A 21,600-nucleotide genomic window follows, 5' to 3' on the forward strand; every position below is an offset into this window, starting at 1 on the left:
ATATTCTTTAAAAAATAAAGTCACAACAGCGCAAGTCTTATCTGAAAGCTTTTATTGCCTATATTCAAATATTACAGTTTCACATTTTATTCAAAAAAAAAGTTCTAAGCTACCTTTACAAGGACAGTAGCACCCGGGGAGGACTGTGCAGTATTTCGGTTATCCACACGCAGAAGGAAGTCTCTGACCTCAGACACAGCTGTGGCCGAGATCCCATCCAGTTCTTAAGGACTTGTCGTTTACCAGCAGCGCAGTGTTGTTCCCTGCCCCTACAGATCACAGGATGGCTAAGGAATGCCCAAGTCGACACACTGATCAGGAGGCCACATACAAATACAACTTAAAAAAAAAAAAAAGTTTCCTGATGGTTTAAATTAAGGGGGAGCCTAACATACAAAAGCATGTAACATTTGTAAGGATCCACTGTCCTAGCAACAGGGCAATGGCTACACAACCCAGCATCCCGCAGCTGCCTGTGCCGATGCAGCACTGGCTGCCTGAGCACTATCAACTACAGGATCAGGTAATAAGATTCTTCCTTCCCTCTTCCCTTCCAAGGAGGGCGGCAAAGGGGAGAGGAGAGAGAAGGAGCCACAGCGTAAGAGTATTTTAGATATTAAGTTAAACACTTGGTCCCTAGGATGTCGCCAAGGTACGTTACTGTCCTTGCCTCACTTTAAAAGTATATACATTAAAAGAGCACGAGCCTTTTAGAGCTTCACTTTTGGCATCATAGAAAGGCACCTAAAAAAGAATTCCTTGGCCCTTTGAGCGAGATCTCCAGAAGCAGGAAGAGCTGGCAAAGGCTTTACCAGAGCCAATGTGGGAGAATCCACCTCTAATTCCCTTTGAGATTTCGTGACCTCACTAGTGTAACCAGGAGTCATTTGGGAAAGCCTGGGGTATTTGATGCCATCGACACCTATGCTGCTAGAACTGCGACAGCATCACAAGAATCACATCAGAGCATGAAGAATAAGCAGCATTCTTGCAACGCAGAGGACTGCAATGCTAGAAGGTTGCATCCCATTTGAGAGCAAGTTCCCCACTCCGCTCCCTTCCCCAAGAAACACACGTAGCCCCAATGTTTTGCTGGTATATGTGTCTCCCTGCATGACTAGAAGTGGACTCCATCAGCAATTAAAGGCCTGCCTTGTTCGCATTCTGCAAGTTGCGAGCAACAGGCTACACCCCAAAAGGTAAGAGGATTTTAAGAAGCCACCAACTCGCTCCTCTAGCATCAGGGGATTTTTGTCTTTGCTCAGAAAACAAGATTTGTTTAAAAAAAGTTACAGAAAGAGGCTATAGATACTGGAGTGTTGCCGGCAACAGAGATCTGCACACGAGCTGGCCTGGGGAGGTGGCCTTGTGGCCAGGCAGGACCCAGGGCTCAGTAGCCCTCCTCTTCTCGGTAGTAGTGGTACTCCGGTGGGTCCGTGCTCTGGTCGTACACTGCGTTGGCCACATCACCCGCATTGCCCTGGGGACAGTACTTGGGATCGTAGATCTGTCGGCCCAGGCCAAAGATCTGGCCGCTCTGATTGGCTCCCTGGTTGGAGCCCATCTGGAGGGACATGGAGGTGTTGTCGCACTTCTCGGTGCCCATTTTGGTGTCGTAGATGTGTCTCCTCGTGCCAGGAGCCGTCATGCCCACCTGAGAGACCAGATTATTTGTGGTAACCGTGGCAGCTGGAAACCCCCATTGGGGATTGGGCTCCCACTTCACAAGGCGCTACAGAACATAGCAAGACCCTACCCAAACAGCTGATCTACCTAGACCGCGTGGCGATGAGGGGGCGGGAGGGAGTGTACAGCTTCTGTTTTACAGGTGGGGAAACAGACACAGAGATTAAGGAACTTGGGCAAGGTCACACAGGGAGTCTATGGCAGGGCCAGGAATCCAAATCCACATACCGGTCCAGTGCCCAAACCACAAGACCAGCTCTCCAGCAGTCTGAGGAAGCACCGATTACATCAAGTAGGCACCTCTGGGGCTTTCCTGGATTTAACCCAGCTGCCCAGTCAGGAATCTACCTTCTTCAATGCCACCCTTAACCCCAGATGAGTGACTGGAGTCTCTTCAGCACAACAACTGGCCTTTCTTACCTCCCCACAGACAGTTCACCAGGTCCACGACTGCCTGCTTACCTGGCTAGCACACTTGTTGGTGCCCATCTGAAGGCTGATGGTGGAATGGTCCATGGGGGCCAGAATCTGGTTTTTGGGATCATAGAGATGTCTCCTGGTGCCGTAGGCCGTCATGCCAGACTGGCTTGCACACTTGTTTGTGCCCATCTGTGGGCAGAGTCACACGGAGAACTAAGCTTACAGCCCAAACGAGTATGAAGCAGGTTCCTCCCCACCTCAAATAAGACAGCGCGACCCGGCTAAGCCTCCTCTCCCCACTCCCATACTAAGCACAACTCCTCATGGCACAAAGACGGCCTCTATTCAGAGGGGCAAGTACGAAGATTCCCCAGGGCGGGGATTCTAGCCCTGCCTCCCACTGCAGGCTTTCCAGTGCATTATGGATTTCACGTCTGCAGAGCCGCAACTTCCCATCCCCAATTCCCTGCGGGGGCAACTCTCCAGGTCCCAGACCTCTGTTGGCGGGGAGTCGGTAACGCAGCCCTTCAGACCAGAGAACCTGTTCGATACACACCCCAGCCCTGCCAGGGGAAGAGAAGAGACACGCCAACGTGCCAGGAGACCAGTGACGAGCTGAAGGGCACCGGGCAGTTCTACTCTGTGCTGGACGTTTCACATCCAGCCTGTACCAGGAGATCTTCCAGTCTCTTGCCCACCAGCCGTACGCAGCGGCAGTGAATTCAGGTGTTAAAGAGGTAAGAGAATTTCATGAGACTTGCCTCGCCACCCCGTGGCCCTGCCTAGCCCACCCCTGCCCAGCTCACCTGAAGCCCGATGACACACTGGCCAGCCTTCATTTTTGCATCGTCAAAGTTCCTCTGTTGTTTCTCCGAGTATTTCACCCCGATGTCCACATCGCTTTGTATCCCCTTGGTCTTTGCCTGCAGCAGAGAGAAGGGGGCAGGGAGGGGGGCGGCCTATTAGAACCACTGAGTTCTGTTCCTGCATAGAAGAGGGTACTGCAACCTAATGCTGCAGGATCATCGTCAGTCAACATACAGAATCTAACCCAGGAACTGCCAGGCTGGATCAGCCCCCAGGTGCATCTAGCTCAGTCTCCCTGCTCAGGCAGCAGCCAGCATGAGACGCCTCACAGGAGGGTGCAAGAAATTCTGCAGTTAAGGGATAACCTCCCACCCATGAAAGTCTCATCCTAACACACACACCCCCAACAGCTAGAGATTGATTTAAGCCCTAATGAGTGAGGTTTTATATCCCATACAGAGACGGCTATTTGTTCATTTCCTCTACAGCACCTTTGACAGGGCGCAAGGTACAGTTCTACAAGCTATACCCACAAAGTGCAGATCCTTTATCCACCACGGAAATGCAGCTGTTTATGGGGTGGAACGTAGCAGATTTGTAAGTCGTGCAGAGACAGAGCGCAAGGACTCCAGCATCCAAGGTCTTCTACAGCGTGGGGCCTGGGTCACTTGCTGGTGTGAACTAGAGTAAATGGGGGACTCTCTAACCAGAGGTCTTTAAATCAACAGTTGAGAACTTCAGTAACTCAGCCAGAGGTTACGGGCCTATTACAGGAATTGGTGGGAGAGGTTCTGTGGCCTACAACACGCAGGTCAGATGAGATGTGGTCCCACCTGGCCTTTATGTCCAGGAGTTAGATGGTGACCTCTGCAGGCCAGACACGGTGACTTCCAGCGCACGTGAGCTAGATGCTGCGTTAATGAGTCTTCAGGGGCTTGTGCAGTAATTTAAGGAGTTACCCGAAGGAGAACTTGGCCAGGACACCGGGGCCTTGTGTGTCTATCCTAAGGCAGCCACTGACCTACTTTCTACTAGCTTCATCCTTCATCCACGCAGGGTATAAAATCCGGTCACCACAAGGCAATGCCTCTCGCTAGCCAGCGCAGCCCAGCAGGGCCCCGTGCAAGGCAACGAGCACACACCTCAGAGACCTGGCGCCCGGTTCGGGCCAAGAGCGACAGCTCCAGCCCCAAGGTGGCCAAGCCGCTCCTTCCCTTACAGCCCTCCCACGGGCCCGCCTGCTTTTGAGAACGGAGGCTTCCCAAGTTCGTTACCAGAGCTGCTTCCCCCACCCGAGCTCGGTGGAAAGGCTCCCGGCAGCAGCTGGCTCTGTGTGCTGGGGCAAGAGCAGTTCTTCCCACCCCCCAGAGAAGAAGAGCCTCATTTCTGCTTTAAAGCCAGGACATTTTGGAGGAGGGAAGAGCTGCACCTCGACTGTCAGGAGGCCTCAGTGTAGCCACTTCCTTTGGCACCCTAGGGCTCTTGAGACCCATCCCCCCCAGCCACGCTCACCCCAAACCCATGGGAGCTGGGTGGGCTAGGAGAAGGAATGACCACTCCTGCCCACAGGCCATATGGGACGGATGCCAGTGCAGGGTCAGAGGGAAAGCAGCTGGCGCAGGCTAAAGCTAAGGCAGCCCCGAGAGTTAACCTGACTCATGTTCCTGCTTCAACAGCCCCTACAGAGCTTTGCAGGGGCCCAGAATCACCAGGGTGCCGGTCTCTGCCCCCTGCCGCCATACCAAGGGTATACCACGGCTGGGGGAGGGTGCCTCAGCCAAGATGACCAGGGCAATGACAAATCAGCCTCCCAGCGGTACTCACCATGCCTGCCAGAGCCAGCAGGCACACCTGCACCTGCGTCATGTTCCCGGTCTCGAAGAAGTCATTGGCTTCAAAGAGGTCGACGGGGTTCATGCCGTACTGAACCATGGCCTTGATGAAGTTGGAGAGGTTCTCCAGCTGGTGGGGAAGAGAGCCGGATATAGACACACAGGCCACAGCCAAAAGGGGGCCAGGGAAGGAACCCGCGAGGCAGCGTTTGAGAAGCCGCTCCCAGGCGAGACATCAGCCAGGCCACCCTCGCTGTAAAGGGAGCAGCCCAGCACGTACCTGGTGCCAGGTCTGAGCCGAGCGGTTGATCTTCCTCACGGAGCCTGGCTGCAGCTTGTTCATGAGCCTGGAGAGAGCGAGAAAGAGCCGTAAGAGCGGACGCCAACCACCCGGTGTGGAAGCACATTTCCAGCCACAGTGGAGTTGCACACGCCTCTCTTAGGAGGTTCGGCTGCTTTTAAACAAGCACCTGTCAGAGAGAAGGACGTCCACAAAGCTAAACAGTTAGCAGAAGAAATGCTCATCCCTAGACTCTCATACAGAGCTTCTCAGCCGCTCACAAAGCACTTCACAAGAGGGGGGCAGGATCATTCCCCATCTGTGAAATGGAGGCAGAGAAAAAGCGACTTGCCCCAGGTCACCCAGCAGGTCAGTGGCAGAGCCAGGAACGGAATCCAGGTCTCCTCAGTCTCGGGCCACTAGGGGACACTGCCTCAGGCTTGGGCTGCACAAAACTTACCCCTGTGCAGCCACATCAGTCAGCAGTGTGGAAAAGCCACTGCACCCCCAATGATTGTGATAGTGACAAAACCCCAGCGGACGGCAACAGAAGCAAACAGTGTTCAGAACGGTGATGCTCGGCCCCCAGCAGGACACCTCCTCGTGGCGTATGCTGCATCTACACTAGCAGGCTCTACCAGTACAGTGATGCTGACACGGGCTGTGTCTACACTGCAGAGTCACAGTGGACACAATATTAAAAACCCAAGTCTCTGAGATCCAGGCTAGACAAGCTATTATAGGAGTCCCTGGCATGGGCCATTGTTCTAGGCGCCGGATGCACACAGGACACAAGGCTACATTCATTCAATGTTAAGATTTAAACTCACACTTAAGGAAGCATGAATGTTCTGGTCCCCAGAGCAGAATTGGGTTGGGGGGGGGGGGGCTGTCCTTGCGTAGGAAAGCAGCCATGTGAACACCATCAGCATTATAATGTGGCGAGGGAGTTTGCAATGGCAAAAATGCAAGTTCCCCCTGAGCTGGCAGGTTGCACTACATGGCCCTGGGAAGGTCATTTCCACCTGGGTTTCCCCCAGCAGGATATCATGTTCCTGACATATCAGTCCCCCGGAGAGAAGTCAGCTCTAGCTTCACCCACACACACAGCAGGAGCATCACAGAAATCGAGAGATGCACAGCCCTGTATTTCCTGGCATGTGTGGTTAGAGACTAATGCAATATCCTTGTTACGTATTTTCTCCCTCTATTCTGAACTACAGCCACTTTCAGCAACAAGATTGTTACCAGGATCTCATATTCCACGCCCCCCCCCAATCACAGAACCAAGACAGAGTCATTCGAGGCCGTCAGCCATTCTCCCCTCTGGCTCCCCGTCTGCTAACCAACAAAGGCTGCTTCAGGAGAGGTCCCGAAACAGTCCCTCTTGCTCCAGGCCTCGGGAATGGCCAGGCTCTGCTGCATTTCTTTGCAGAGGCAGATCTGAACCTGGAACATTCCCATCTTTCAGATGCTTTCCTGGAATCGGACTCTCCTCTCCTGCTGTTTGCAGCTGCCCAGACTATTATGAATCTCTGCGATCTGCTTTCAGAGATCCTTGGAGAGATGCTAGAAGAAGGCAAAGCATTCACTATTCATGACACTGGGTCTCTGGCACTTACTGAATTACCAGCATGTGCTTAGGGTTACTCCAGATGTGACCCTGCTCCTCCAACCTCCCCTCTCCCGCCCCCGAAACCCAAGCCAGGGGCTCCAGAGCTCCTCAAGTCAATTCCCTTTTAACTGAGCTCCAGTAGCCCCGTGGCACTTCTGCTAAGTGACATCTCACAGCAGCGGCGCCAACTTTCTCTGGCATGGGTGGGTGCCCGCGCCCCTTCCCCCGCCCTGACTCCACTCCATCCCCAAAGTCCCTGCCCTAACTCCGCCCCCTCCCTGCCCCTATTGGATCCCTTCCCCAAATCCCCGCCCCAGCCCCGCCTCTGCCCCAGCATGCAGCATTCCTCTTCCCCCGCCCCACGAATCAGCTGTGTCGCGGCGCAAGGGCTGGGAGGGAGAAGCAGGACGCGGTGGCGCGCTCGTGGCGGAGGCAGAGGGGAGTTGGAGTGGGGGGGCAGGGCAGGACCATGGGGAGCTGCCGGTGGGTGCTCAGCACCCACCAGTTTTTTCCCGTGAGTGCTCCAGCCCCAGAGCACGCACGGAGTCGGCGCCTGTGTCTCACAGGCGGGAGCAGGACCTTCTGCCACTGCATTTGCCAGCCAATCACAGAGCACAAGCACTTGCCTGGCCCTAGTCCAGCGAACGCCTCTGCGTCCTAGGCCGAGACTGGGAGTCTTAGCGCCAAGCTCGGGACTTTTGCAGAGACGTCGCAGGCAGTCACTGAGGCAGGGCTAAACTGGTGCTTTAAGTGCTGGTATCATTTGCTATGGGGCAAGAGGGGCAGTTAACCCCCTGCCCAGGCTTTTCACAGCTCTACATGCCCCATGGTATCTTCCACTTCCCTCCCGCTCTGACTCTGCAGGGTAGAATACGCTGCACCAGGCCCTGAACGCTGACACGACTCTGCACCTCCCGACGTTTTCCTGAAGCGACACCGCTGGCTTTAACCCTCCAAGCCGGGCTGCAGCTCCGGCTGGGGCCCTTGATGCAGGACGGGTGCAACCAGCCAGCAAGGTGGAAGGAAGTGGAGCTCTTCCCCGGGATGGCAAGGGGAGGTCAGTGCTCAGAGCCTGCTGTTCCATCAGCTCCCTGCCCCAGTGCAGACCCAGGAGCCCACCAGCCCCTTCCCAGACTCACTCGCAGAGGATCACTCCATCCTTCAGCCCCAACTGGAAATCGGGGCCAATCTCCTTCCCGGTGATGCTCTCGATCCATATCCTCAGCTCAGCCTCCTTCTGGGGATCGTACTTCTGGGCAAGCTGGGAGGAGAGCAGAGAAGGGAAGAGTCAGGCAGCTCCTCGCTGGGTTCCCGGGCTAGCCACCCCTCCTCCCACTGCCCACTTCCAGGGGAGCGCAGCCCCAAGGCCACGTACCCTCTCGCTGCACAGGGGTAGCAGAGATCTACAGAGCAAGCAGCACATTTCAGTAAGGGCTGCTCGGACACACGACCACAGGAAACAAGACAGACTCCATGATCAGAGACCTCTGGGGAAGCTGAAAGGGGGCAGGCCAATACCAGGGCCACCTGGTCTGAGCCAGATGTGTAGCTCCTCACGGAAAGGGGCGGCGTGTGTGGTGGTGGGGGGGTTAGCATGCAAAGCTAATGCAGTCCCCCTGCGCAGGCTAAAGCAGCCTCCAAGTTGCACCCCTGTTTCAGTGCTCTCGTCTGCTCCCCAGCAGTGCCCATATAAACAGGGCACGTGTCTGCCCCAGCCGTGCCCACTCACACCCAGATTCTGACCCATCCCCTTTGTGCCCAGGGCTGCTCAGTGCAGAATCAATCACGCCGGCTGGCACTGGCGAGTACAGGGTTTCCTTTGACCCCGCAGCCCCTTTGCAGCAGCCTAGCTAGCGAAAAGGGGCCCCGCTTCCCTCTACCCAGGTGTGCTAGCAGCAGGCCCCCCTGTAAGGCACAGGCCAACGGGGCGGCGGGGAGGAGACCATCATCAGTGCAGGTCAATGTCCCATTAGCGTGGCCACTGGTAAGACTTGTCAGGACACAGCTCCCCAGAGGGAGCCTTAATGGTGGCAAGAGAAAACAAAACCTCAAATCACTGCCAGGCATTTTGCCGCTAGACCCCCTAGAAGCCCAATGGGCTGAAGCCAAGCGGGCTGGAGACCAGAGGGCCCAGCATCAGGAAGGGGCCGTCTGGATGGCACCAAGATACTTGGTCAGCTGCCACTTCCTGATGCACCGGAAAGCCAGACCATGCAGGAGCTCAGCAACGAAGACACCGGCAGCCTCTGCTGCAGCGTACAAGCCCTGACGGTCCCTCAGCAGCCAGCTGGCTCTGCCCCAGCGGACACCCTGCAGCATTTACGTGCGTGGGGAGTTTAACAACTTCCTTGTTTGCTGGGTTTTGACACACGAGGACGAGGCTGGTTTTTACCCTAAGCTGGTCTAAGATCCCCCTAAGATCGCACGAGAGTGAACCCAGCAAAGACGGCTCTGGGCTGGTTCCCGCGGGACGTTCTTGGAAGCTTGGGGCAAGTGCAACAGCATCCCGTCTTCCCCACGTAGCTACCAGCCAAGAAATGGTGCAGCCTCTGACAACGAGGTCACTAGAGATCACCTGTCGCTTCTCAGGAGGGGGGGCACAGAACGTTCCGCTCCTCCTGCCCAAATCCCGGGCTGGCCAATTGCAGTCTGCCCCCCAAAATCCCCCGCTGCACCTCTTGGCTGGTCCCTCCTTCCCCACCACAGAGACACGACTGACCCCGCCGTGCCCTGCCCTGGAAGGCTGCAGACCAAGCGGGCTATAAAAAGCACAGAGTGATCATTACAAGACAGAAGCTAGCGAGAGGTAGGAGGTGTTGCGGTTAAGACACCGGGCTGCTGGCATGATTGACATCCTGTGTGAGCCAGCACAACTCACCGCTCAGTCTAGATGCATCTTCATCTCCTAGAAGCGGGAGATAAAGCAACTGCACTTCAGCCTTTTCCTTGGTGCAGCAGAAGGCCTGGAAAAGTTTTGTTTAAAAACAAAAAAGCCGACTAGTTTTCCAGCTTGTTTGATTTTAACAGTAGAAATTCAGGTCCTGTCTCTTCAGGAGCCTGAACGGCTGGAGAACTGGCACAGAGGTGGAGTAGGAACAACACAGCTGGGGTGGGCAGGCAGTTTTTAAATTCACGTTAATCCGTAAGGCTCGTTTAGCTCAAGTGACTGCTCCTGCTGGGGAGAAGGGCGCTCTTTGTCAAAGACATTGGCCTGCTAAACCCAGGGTGGCGAGTTCAATCCTTGAGGGGGCCATTTAGGGAACTGGGGTAAAAACCTGTCTGGGGATTGGCCCTGCTTTGAGCAGGGGGTGGGACTAGATACCTCCTGAGGTCCCTTCCAACCCTGAGATTCTAGGATTCTATGGAAAGTGCTGCAGCCCACAGCAAGACCGGACTTCATTCGTACGGGAAGAGACCCAGCAAAACAACGTGGTTTTAAGAGGGAACTTCCCAGGCCTTTTTGAAGCAGCAAGGAGAGTGCCCCAGTGCGACCTACTCTCTTTCGCAGGTGACCTTTAATGCTGTGGATTAAGTTCACCCCACATCAGCGTGCGAGAGGCCAGCTGTATCTGCCTGCCATGGTGCCACAGAGCTAAGAGGCTCCTACAGTCTCAATCCTCATTTGCTTCTGCCCCAAGGCCACTGGCAATAAAACCTGAGCCTACAGATCAGGGTGTCATTTGCTATGGGGCAACGGGGCAGTTGTTCCCCCTCCCGCAATATCCTGCTTTGCCTCGAAATTTTTTATAGGTCTGTATCTTCCAGTCCTCCCTGACTTTGCAGGTTATATTATAATCACACATCTTGCTCCCCTGACCCCAGAATTTCTCCTGAAGTGCCACCGCTGCTATAGACGAACTGGGATCTCGGTGCACTGGCATGAGAAGCCAACGGGAAGCCAGGCAAGATTCTGCCCCCTTCACCCAGGTCCCAGCGCGCACACACGCACCCCCCCACCCAAATCTCTAACACCCGCCTCCCACGGGAGCAGAAGCCCTTGGGATCCTTGAAGGGGAGTCCTGGAGCTGGACAGAACAAGGGCTCAGAGGCCTCAGCACTGCAGGCCAAACCACTGCCCTTGGGGTCAGGACCAGACTTCCTCTCCCGGCAGCCCAGGAATGCGTCTCGGCAGATTCCTTGGTCACCGCGAATATGCCAAGAATGCAAAGTGCCTTGTTTAAATCAAGGCTGCAGGCCCCTCACTGCTGATCGGGGGACAAGCAGCTTTAAAGAAGAAGTGAAGGAGACAGCAGGTCCCTGCTGCCAGAGGAGAGTTGTCAGCATCTTGGACGCCCTCTCCCAGCTGCTACTAAGCAGCCTCTGTTAAGGGCTCATGCCCAGGAGCACCTGTCAAAGGCAGATGCTGGAGGCGCTGCTGGCTGCTCTGGAGCAGCGTTTAAGCCTGCATAGCGTCAGGAAGGAAGAAGGCTGCTCGTTAGTAGAGGGCTAAGAATAACAACCCTCCACTTAGTGGAGTCATTAAACCTAGAACCTTTGGCATCAGAAACATGGGCCTCTACCTCTTCAGCTAGGGGTGCAGCTCTACTAGATGGCTGCAGTAGTAGGCTCTTACCTTTTTAGATGAACCAGCCACTAGTGGGTACATGACATTTAACTACTGTGTCACATTAGATACAACGCCAGTCAGTTCCCTGAGACTACAGCGTCAAATCCCAGCAAGATCAATTCAGCCCTTCCAAGGTACAAGACTAGTACAATGCAGTTTAGTACATGGGTGTCTCCCAGCCATGGAAAGCAGAGTGTCCTCTCTGCCCGGGAGAAAAGGTCCCCTGGACTTAACAGTCTCCTTGGAGAAAGTTCCCCTCCTCTGGTTTTGGGAGCAGCTTGTAGTCCTCCACCCCAGAACTGACTGCTGGTCAGCCGTGCTCTGAATGCACACAGCTTAAACATCACATTTCAGCCCATCTCGAAACAACTAGACTTCCATGTTCAACAAACCCCAGTAGTCTGCAAAGGTAGAGATAGGAGGGGCGAGATCAGCCTCAGCTTATCTTGGGCAGGGACAGGCATCTTAGCCCAGCTCCCTAAGAGCACAAGTTCATTAACTACAGAGTCTTCCAGCATGAACGGGGCAAAACCCTTGACGAGCTGAGAGAGATTGTTCTATGCTCCGAGTGCTCCAGGCTCACAGTTGGGCCCTACCAACGTCGCCGTCATAGGATTTAAAAAATGGTAAATTTCATGATTTGAAGCTATTTAAATCTGAAATTTCACAGTGTTGTAATTATAGGGGAATTCTGGGAGGGTTGCAAGGTCATGGGGGAGGGGGGGTTGCGATACTGCTACCTTTACTTCTGCGCTGCTGCTGGCGGCGGCGCTGCCATCAGAGCTGGGCAGCTGGAGAGCGGCGGCTGCTGGCCCGGAGCCCAGCTCTGAAGGCAGAGCCACTATCCATTCGTCCAGCTCGGAAGGCAGAGCCGCCGCCAGCAGCAGCGCAGAAGTAAGGGTAGCATGGGATAGTATTGCCACCCTTACATCTGTGCTGCTGCTGGCAAGATGCTGCCTTCACAGCTGGGTGCCTGGCCAACAGCTTCCGATCTCTGGCTTCCCAGCTCTGAAGGCAGCGCAGAAGTAAGGGTGGAAATGCCATGACCCCCCTGCAATTCCCTTTCGGGTCAGGAACCCCATTTGAGAAACGCTGGTCTCCACCGCGAAATCTGCACCCTAGGGTAAAAATCACACAAGAGACCAGATTTCACAGTCCGTGACAGGTTTTTCATGGCCACAAGTTTGGTACGGCCCAACTCACAGCCTTTGGCATGTGGTTTCCAGCAGAGGCAGCCACACAGCCCAGCTCATCCGTACTCCCATCTCTCCCCACTGCTGAGGGCTTGGCATGGGACAGCTCAGCCTGCCTCAGGGACGAGGCTCCCCACCCACAAGGAGGCAAGCTCAGTGATGGAGATGCAGGGGCCAGATTAGCCAGAGACAGTCACATCCGCAATGGGCCCAGGTCCAGGAGAGCTTGGCTCTGTCCACATGGGGGGCCATAAACCTCATGAGGAGAGCAGAGAATCTCGCTCCCAGTCTCAGCTCTGACAACTGCGACTCTTGGGCAAGTCACTGCACCCCTGCCTCAGTTTCCCTGCTTATAAAGTGGGGGAAATAACGCACTCCGCCAGAGGGTACTTTGGATCGAAGGGTACGAACGCGTTGGATCAGCTGCAGACTCACAGCTCACCACAGCTGGGAAGCAGCACCCAGGCGGAAAAGGGAGAGTTTAGGATCTGGAGAAGCCCATGGAAGCTCCAAACCCCCACCGGATTCAGAGCATTGCACTATTGTGAGGTCACTAGCTGCCCAGCCCATGAGCAGGGCTGCTCAACACTCTGCTGTGAAACGCTCAGCTCTGGTTTCACAACAGCTTTCTTCATTCCCTTTTGCAACCCACGAAGGGGACTGGGGTGTTAGGGGGAAGGGGAGACCTGTTGACAGCAGCAATGCAAGGGGAGGGCCCTTGCTCAACACATACAAGAGGCACTGGAGATCCTAGCCCCAGTGGCACAGGAGAATCTAGCACTAATCCACAGCCCTGCACCCTTCCTTCTCCCCACCCTGGCTCTTGGTGCAGCTACTCTGGCATGTAGAAATGAGCCACACCCAAACCCACTCAAGATCCAGGGCCTTGCACTGGCCTCTGGATGGGAGCTCGCCTGATGGAGGAATCTGAACAAGTTTGCTGGGTCTCACAGGGACCCAGGGCAAATCAGAACACAGGACAACATACAGGACCAGGCTGGGATCCTTCTCACCCAGCACCAGCTGCTTCAGACAGAGGGGCAGCCCCCCAGTGGAAGGAAGTTACTTGGGGGTTAGGTAGTAACTTCCCCCATCAGTTAGTAGCTGGTCTGTGCCCCGAAGCATGAAGGTTTAAATAAGCCAGAGCAACGTAGCCTCTCCAGCATGACTGCACACGCACACATGGCAAATGAGAACATCGAATCCTGGCTTCAGCTCCGGGATTGCGCTGCTCTGGGTTTCACCTGCCATCCCAGCCCCATGGGTAGCACCAGCTGCTGTTCCACTACTACAGCCCTATCGGAGCCGACACCATTCCCTTGTGCTGTTGCCCCCCCCCCCCAAGTATTTATCACACTCTAAGCTCCCCGGGGCAAGGACGGTTTGCACAACAGGGCCCTGATCCAGTAGACCGCCTCCGTGGACCGCTCCCTTCCCCCACTGATCTATCAATTCCACAATTCCAGGCGCTGACAGACAGAGAACAGGCAAGATCTTCATCACCCAACCCCCTAACTGCAGAATCCAAAGTGAGCAAGGTTGACAACTTGGATAGGACCCTCAGAAGGCGAGCGAGATTAATTCACATTGGCGTTAACAACCCATCCCAGCAAGAGAAAGCTTCCCATGGAGAGGGACACGCATTACATGTTCCCCTCTCACGCCAACATTATCACCTCCCCAAGTAGTTTCTGCACCAGCTTGCACGGCCAGGGGAATGGTTCTGATTTCTGGGGGAGGGAGCATGTCAGCATTCTGCAGTTCATGCTGCAAAGTCTGAATTCTTTCCCCTAGACTCTGCTGTGAATCTGTTTAGGTGACGGATTGATTTGACCCAGGGACTGAGAGAGATAATTTGGGGAGGGAGGAGGAGACAGACAAGCCGGCCCCAAAAGCAAATTCCACAGATTCCATTCTCCAAGGACTTCTACCCTTAGAAAAGTTGTACTGATTTAACTAGAACAAAATCCATGGTGCAAATCCTGAATGTCAAACTACTGTGTGCGCCAACTCCCTCGAGGGTGTAGCTGACTGAACTGAACTAAGCAAGGATTAAATAGGTTCAAGTGCCTCTGCGCTTAGGGGCTGGCACCACTGACTTTGATCTGGTTAAACCGGTGCCTCTTTCCAGCGTCGGTGCGGCCTAGGCACTGCTGCAGCGTCTGGATTAAAAACAACAGGGTGACTGCGGCCAGTACAAACCGGGGAAGGTGGGTTTGTCAAACACACCTTTTCCACTGGGTTCCGGACTTCCCCTTCCCTCACTTTATAGCATCGTCCCCTGAAGCAACCTAGAGCAGAAACTGCATGTCCCTTGGCCACGCTGACTAGACAAAGGGCGAGTTAAAATTGGGTTTAAGCTGGCAGGCGTCAGTGATCGCTCTTCCAGGTTAGAGCAGAGCCTTGCGGCTGGTTCTCTTCCAGATCGTGGTGCTACACAGCAACTGCAGATATTTGTACTGCTTTTATGGGGGTTATAAAACAGGGCAAATGGTGGACAAGAATGAAGCACTTGCTCAATGCTAGCCTGTCCCATAGGCTCTAAAAAACCCGCAAACCCTCACTCAGCTGCGTTTAGAGAGGACACCCATGTTGTGCCCACATCTGCAGGTTCCTTAGTGTTCAGCCTCCATCTCGTGCAATAACACTTCAGGATTGGGCTATAAGGTTTCGCTAGAGGTGTTTCCGAGCAGAGACAATGGAAGGCTGCAGAGAGAAGAGGCACCTGCAGTACAGCACCTAGTGCAATGCAGCTCTGACTGGAGCCTCCGGCATTACTGTATTACAGATCTGTACGCGGGAACCTGCTCCCAGAGAGCCCTCGGCACTGTCACACTAGCCAACGGAGCAAGCTGGTCTCGGAGGATGGGTGCAGAGGAAATGTGCCACATTGTAGCTGCAGCGGGAGCAGACGGAGAAGGGACAGATCCCAATCCCTTTCAGCCTGCGTCCCGCCCACAGGAGCCCTTCCTGAGCCAGAGAGGGTATCACAAGTGACAGAATCAATCTGACCTAGATCTGAAGATACCAGAAGTTCACCCGAAGGCAGCTCTGGGAGCTGCATCCGCACTGGAGGTTGGAGTGAAATCGGACTCTCAACAGCTTCACCAACAGCGAGCGCTAGTTTTGCGGGTTAGTCCCAGCACAATCTAACCCCCATAAGAACCGGTCTGGGTGACACAGCTACACAAATGCCACCGGCAGCCTGTCTATACACGCACCAGTGGGAGACTTCCCTGCTGTCACCATGAACAAGGCAGGCCCCTCAGGGCTAGACTCCAAGGCAGCAGCCGCTCCCGGCAAAGGGTCGCTGCTGCGTGTTGCAATGGGCCAGCAGTTCCCCCTTCCACCATCGGCCAGCTCAGACGTTGCACAAACAGCTTTATTTTATGACAGTAGCACTTCAGAACCGCAATCAAGGACCCCCAGTAGTAGGCACTGTGCAGACAGAACTGTCCCTGCCACAGGCAGGGGACAAGGTAGGTAAGATGCCAACACCTGCCAGCCACTGATCTCAAAGTCTAAACTAAATGTGGAGCACTGGGAGGGGTGGCCCAACGTCATCCCCATTTTACAGAAGAAAGGAGAGGCAGGGGTGACAGTGGTCCCACACTCTGCCTTCAGTCAGCATCACAGCAGGGAATCCCCACTCCCAGAGCCTGCTCTAACCACTAGCCCACATTCCCTTCACTGGGGAAAGGAAGGATCCCTTTCCCCGGGCACAAAGGCCTCCTGAAACACTTCTGGAAGTTGCAGGTAGCATAGGAGCAAAGCCAGGCCCTAGACATTTAGTTTATTACATTGTTATTTAGGTCAGTTGCGTTTTTCAGGGATTATAGCAACACATTGACAAATGGAGGCCAAATTGCCATGGAAATAGGGAGCTGGGTTGAGTCAGGGGTAAGAAAATCTGTTGGAACAAACAGAGTAAGGTGTAATAATAATTAAAAAAAAAAAGCCTGCCTTGGCTCACACCTAGTATTTATTTTAATTACACTCAGAACAGGAGCAATCCAAGCGGTAAATGACAGGTTTAAGAATTGGGATGACACAAATTGGTAGCCAAGAAGCTGCACCATACAGTCTGGGCAGCGTTGTCCCCACACCTTCCCCTGAGAGGACTTGGCTAGTCTAGAAAGAGACTTTCCATCAGGCCACAGCCCCATGGCTTGTTTTCTGCCCACACCTGCACTCTTGCCTAACAGCCTCCCTTCTCAGAGGGTTTAGTCTGTGCTCTTGTACATGTCTCCTGACAGAAGGCAGGATTTAACCATGTTTACCCAAAATCTGGAGTTAACCTGTATTCCCCCAGGGCCATCAGCATCCCAGCCAGCTACAGAACCAGCTGAGACCACTCTCTGTTCAGAGGGAGGCTCGGTTCAGGCCCAGAAATGTAAATTTTGTAAGGGGGGGGGGAAGAGTAAAGGGGAAGAGACAGTTCGCATTTCAGGGTTTCCCTATTCAGTTTAGAAGCCAAACTTTGCAGCCCTGGGACAGAGAAGCTGAGCGGGAAACTGACAAGAAACAAAAGTGAAAGCGACCGGTTTTAACTTGGTCTAAGAGTAGCAAAAAGCAAGACAGACTGAATGGGCCTGAGTTCAGCTGTTAGCAGTAACTAAGGGGGAGAGGAGTTTAAAGCTACAATGCGCTTAATAAGCCGACCAGGGCTAAGATACTGAGCTAAGTAACACGGCTCCCGGGTCAGGATCAGATGGCGAGGAGGAAATGGAAGCTCTCAGATTTGTTGTGGCAAACAGAGGAATATAAGGCGATGCCCCCCCCCCCCCCAGCTCAGCCTGAGAGGAGCAGGCTACGCCCAGCTGCTTCCTCCCACATTCCCACCACCCTCCCTTTGTGGAGATGGGCAACCCCCCCCCCAAACTGAGGGCAAGTGGACGCAGAGATACATTTGACTCACCCCCAGGGCCACACCCCCTCAAAGCTACTTTATAGACCCCATTAGCGGGACTTAATTTGTAGGAAGAAAGCTGCCGAGGCTCAAGTAATTTTTTGCTTTCATACCTGATGCGGCCAGCCCAGAGGGGCCGGGCACAAATTAAGCCCTGTCCATTGCACAAAGCCAGGGAGGCTCTGGGGGGTGTTGAGAGTGCATGGAACCGCACCAGGGCAGAATCCGGCCTTGCACCAAACACACTTGGAAGGGCCCAGGGAGCCGGGGCAGCCCAGGAAAAAGTGCTGCCAGTTGGAGCCTGGAACAGGCTTATGGGACCAGTGGCAGGGAGCCCTCCTGGTCCCCTCTAACTTTGGGGGCGGGGGGAGGTGCGGGCCTCCTCTATCCCCAGAGGCCTCTGCAGAGCCCAGGAGAGGTCCCAGCCAGGGAGGGCGGAAGAGGAGCTTGGAGGCAGATTTCCCCAGGGCCAGCAGTTGGGACCGAGACGGGCCAGGGCGCTGGCTGCGCGCCAAGGACCCGGCTGGGAAAATTTGGACCTGGCCAGTCTAGCCCTCGCCAGCACCCCAGAGCGCACCAGGCAGCACCCAGAGCGCACCTGGTCCCCGCTCCCAGGCACAGCCCAGCCCAGCCCCCCGCCAAACTTTCCTGGCGAGCCGCCAGCCTCACCCTGCTCTTGACCTCCGCGGACAAGCCGTAGGACGGGCCCTTGTTGAACTGCGAGCCGCTCATGCTGCGCTCCGGGGACTGCTCTGAGCCGGGGCCGCGGCGCTTACAGGAGACTCCCTCGCCGCGCTCCGGGCAGGGCACCGCCTCCTCCCGCTGATTGGAGGGGAGTTAAAATAGCCTTATAAGGGCAGGAAAGCTCCGAATTCCTGCAGGATGGGGAGTTTCCTGTGCGTGTCCCCCCAGTGACCCCCGGGGTCAGAGCTGGGGGCTGCGCCCCCCTTCCAGCGCCGGCTCCGTTCCAGGAGCCTTTGTCAGGCGGACGAGCCAGGCGAGGGTGAGAGATGGAGCCCTGGGCTCTCTGGCGGGGGCAGATCCCAGGGATGGGATTTCCCACTAGGTTTGGGGGGGGGTTGATCCCCCTCCCCCCCCCGCCCCAGTCACACACACACAGAAACACACACCCCTTCACATAACAGACACCCAGTCCTGACACACAACCCCGCCTTACACACAGACACCCTCCCCTTAACACGCCTCCCCCCGAGCACTGACACAACCCACCCATCTCCCCAGACACACCAAATGTTACACTCACCCTAGAAATAAACACCCACCCCGCTACACACTCAGACTCATCCATCCTAGAGTACAGCCAACCCGTGACACGCCCACCACACACACACACACACACGTGCCTGCACAATCCCTGAGCCCAAATTGCCGGGGCTGTGAACTGCCAAGCCTAGAGGTGCTGGGGCTCTCAGCCCTGGCAAAAATTAATCGCTGCTTATGTCAGATGCTCCGGGCACCTCACCCAGACCCCTGGGCACACCCGAGCCCTTCAAACACCCAGTGGTCCCTACGAGCCCGCCAGCCCTCCCGTGTACACACAACCCCCTGCCCCCTCCCTCACACACACTATAGTGGGGCTGGGCATGCTGCAGTGATGGACGCAGCTATTCCCCCCACGCCTTTCTCCCCACACAGGGGCTGTCCTGAATTCATCCAGGAGCCCAAGCTGAGGATGGGGTATGCCCAGGATGCTGATTGCCTTCCCAGCTCTCCCACACATACCAAGGCAGTGAGCTCATTCCGGGTAGATGCTCATCAGGGCAGGGCTGGGTGAGGCTTCCTTCTGCTACCAGCAGGGCTGGGCAGGCTGGACAGAAAGTTGCTTCCAATGGCAGGAAAAGGTGCTTCTTCTACTGGAAGCTGGGGGTGTCGGCTGCATCCCATCCAACCCCCACCTTATTATCCCATCACTACTGAGCACCTCCATTGTGCTGGAGAACCCCACCAGCTCCCAGCGTCAATCAGGTCCCAAACACACATGACCCATTTATGTGTCACTTTCCCAGGGCGACGGAATTAAGATCCCCATTCCCAGGAGTAACTGGGTGTGATCCAGGCGTGTAGCGAGGACTGACTCCTAATGAGGGCACGGCCTGGGAGGGCCGGGTGATAGAACACTGTGGGTGGCTGGCACCATTTCTCAACAGATGTAATCTTACTACTGAGACACCACAATCTTTGTCTGTCTGTCTATCCATCCCCATACCCCCACTCTATCTATCCATCCATCCATCTATCCCCATACTCCCACGCTATCTATCCATCCCCATACTCCCACTCTATCTATCCCCATACTCCCATGCTATCTATCTATCCATCCCCATACTCCCACACTATCTATCCATCCCCATACTCCCACGCTATCTATCTATCCCCATACTCCCACGCTATCTATCTATCCATCCATCTATCCCCATACCCCTACTCTATTTGTCTATCCTCATACACACCCCAATACCATCTGTCTATCCCCACACCCCCCCCTCTATCTATCCCCACACACACCCTCTATCTATCTATCTATCTATCTATCTATCCCTATACACATCTAATCCAATCTATCTATCTCATCAATCACACCCATCAGCATGGTGTCTGGATACCAATAGAGAGGGTGGCTCACTGTCCCTGGAGGGAACAGAAATCTGAAATTTCATATGAAAACTTTCACGGGGGAAAGGGGAGACAAGAATCAGTTTTTGTCCCTTTTCCCCCAGCTTTCTGCTTAAACCCCTCCGCAACCTCCTGCCAGCTCTGCAGGGACATAATACAACCCAATTTATCGGTGGGCAGGCCACGTTCCTCACAGCAGATTGGTGAATCCAGGCAAACACAAGGGTTAAAGCAGCTGTTTCTCAAATGCAACCACCGTGGCCACGTGCAGCCACCAGGGACTTTTCTCGGGGCCACCGACTCCTGGGCTGTGATGGGGGGGGAGGGCAAAGTAGAGCCCCCTCCCCCTCTCTGTTGCTCCTGGATGCTGGGGCCAGCAGCACGGCCTCTCTGGGGACACCTGGGGCACAACGCTGGAGTGGAGGAGCAGGCAGCCAGGGAGTTCCCCACTTCTCCAGGAGTGGTGGGGCTCAGGCTTTGGGCTTCAAACCCTGGGGTGGCGGGGCAGCAGGCTCTGGCCACGGGGCTTCGGGCTCCAGCCCTGAGCTCTTGCTGCACAGTGGCAGAGCCAAGGCTCCATCCGTGGACCCTGTCCTCCAGCCGCGGGGCTTCGGGCTCTGGCCCCAGGGTTTCAGGCTCCAGTCCCCCACCCCCATCTTCCCTGGCTCCCACTGCCTCCCCCAACACTCCATCTAGGGCTTAAGTTGGCCCCAGGCTTGCCAGGGCTCAGTAAGCCTGCTGTGAAAAGTGATACTTGCATGTCTGTTAATAGCACTTTTCACACCAGCCTTACTAGCTAGCAATAAATAAATGACAATGATTTGGACATGTCTATGTGCATATTTATTTGGTTTTCCTAAAGCTAATCAAGTATTTTAGGAAAAAATGTGAGCGCGGCACTCTGAGGCCACCAAAAAATTTGTCCTGAGAACCACTGGGTTAGAGGAGGTAGGTTACACCGTACCGCCATGCAGGCAGCACATCTAGATTGTTGGGCAAGGGATGGCTTTCAGTTCATACGCCCTAGTTATGGGAAGGAGAACCAGCAGCAGCATCTGATTGTTTTGTGAGACAGATCAGGGCTCATCCTAATCCCGGGCTAAGAGAGAGATCTCCAGAAGGGATCTGAAGACAATCAGAGTGTGACAGCTGGATCTGACAGCCGGAGCACAGGATGTTTGCATGGCAGGAGGCACACATCACCCTAACCCTGAGTAATCTTCATGGCTATTTCAGAAACCAAGAGAACACTTCCTTCTTCCATGTCAAGACTCCCCCAGCACCTATCTGTGTGTGTTCTCTCCACCCCTCATGCGAGTGGTCTTGGCTACATTGAACTTTTTTGAACTGGTGCAAAACCCCTGTGTAGAATCATTACACCAGTGTAAACCGTGCCAGCTACAGTGCTGTACCATGGCAAGTCATGGTTAACACGAGTGCAGCATGTCTGTGTTAGTGAGTTGCATTGGTGAAGCCAAAAAAAGGAACAACTCCAGGCCAGGGTTAGCTTCTCGGCTGGTATAAATCAGTGCAGCCTCATTGACTTCTCTGGAGCTATGCTGATTACACTGGCTAATTATCTGGACCACTGAGTTCAATGGAACAGCACTCATGCATGCCAGTTGGGGATCTGGTCACATTAAATTAAATGGAGCTG

The 21,600-nt window shown here is 54.8% G+C and overlaps 1 protein-coding gene across 1 annotated transcript; it reads right to left on the minus strand.

The window, feature by feature from the left end:
- Window positions 1-35: 35 nt before the first annotated feature.
- On the minus strand, window positions 36-18,134 carry CNN2 (calponin 2). Its single transcript, XM_039515774.1, has 7 exons — window positions 17,979-18,134; window positions 7,780-7,901; window positions 5,026-5,092; window positions 4,738-4,875; window positions 2,913-3,029; window positions 2,149-2,295; window positions 36-1,654 (listed from the first exon to the last, which is right to left on the minus strand). The coding sequence occupies exons 1-7, from the start codon at window positions 18,039-18,041 to the stop codon at window positions 1,391-1,393; spliced, it is 918 nt and encodes a 305-aa protein (XP_039371708.1). The 5' UTR covers window positions 18,042-18,134; the 3' UTR covers window positions 36-1,390.
- Between the last annotated feature and the right edge of the window lie 3,466 nt (window positions 18,135-21,600).

This window comes from Mauremys reevesii, linkage group 26 (genome assembly GCF_016161935.1).
Source record: "Mauremys reevesii isolate NIE-2019 linkage group 26, ASM1616193v1, whole genome shotgun sequence".
Lineage (NCBI taxonomy): Eukaryota > Metazoa > Chordata > Testudines > Geoemydidae > Mauremys > Mauremys reevesii.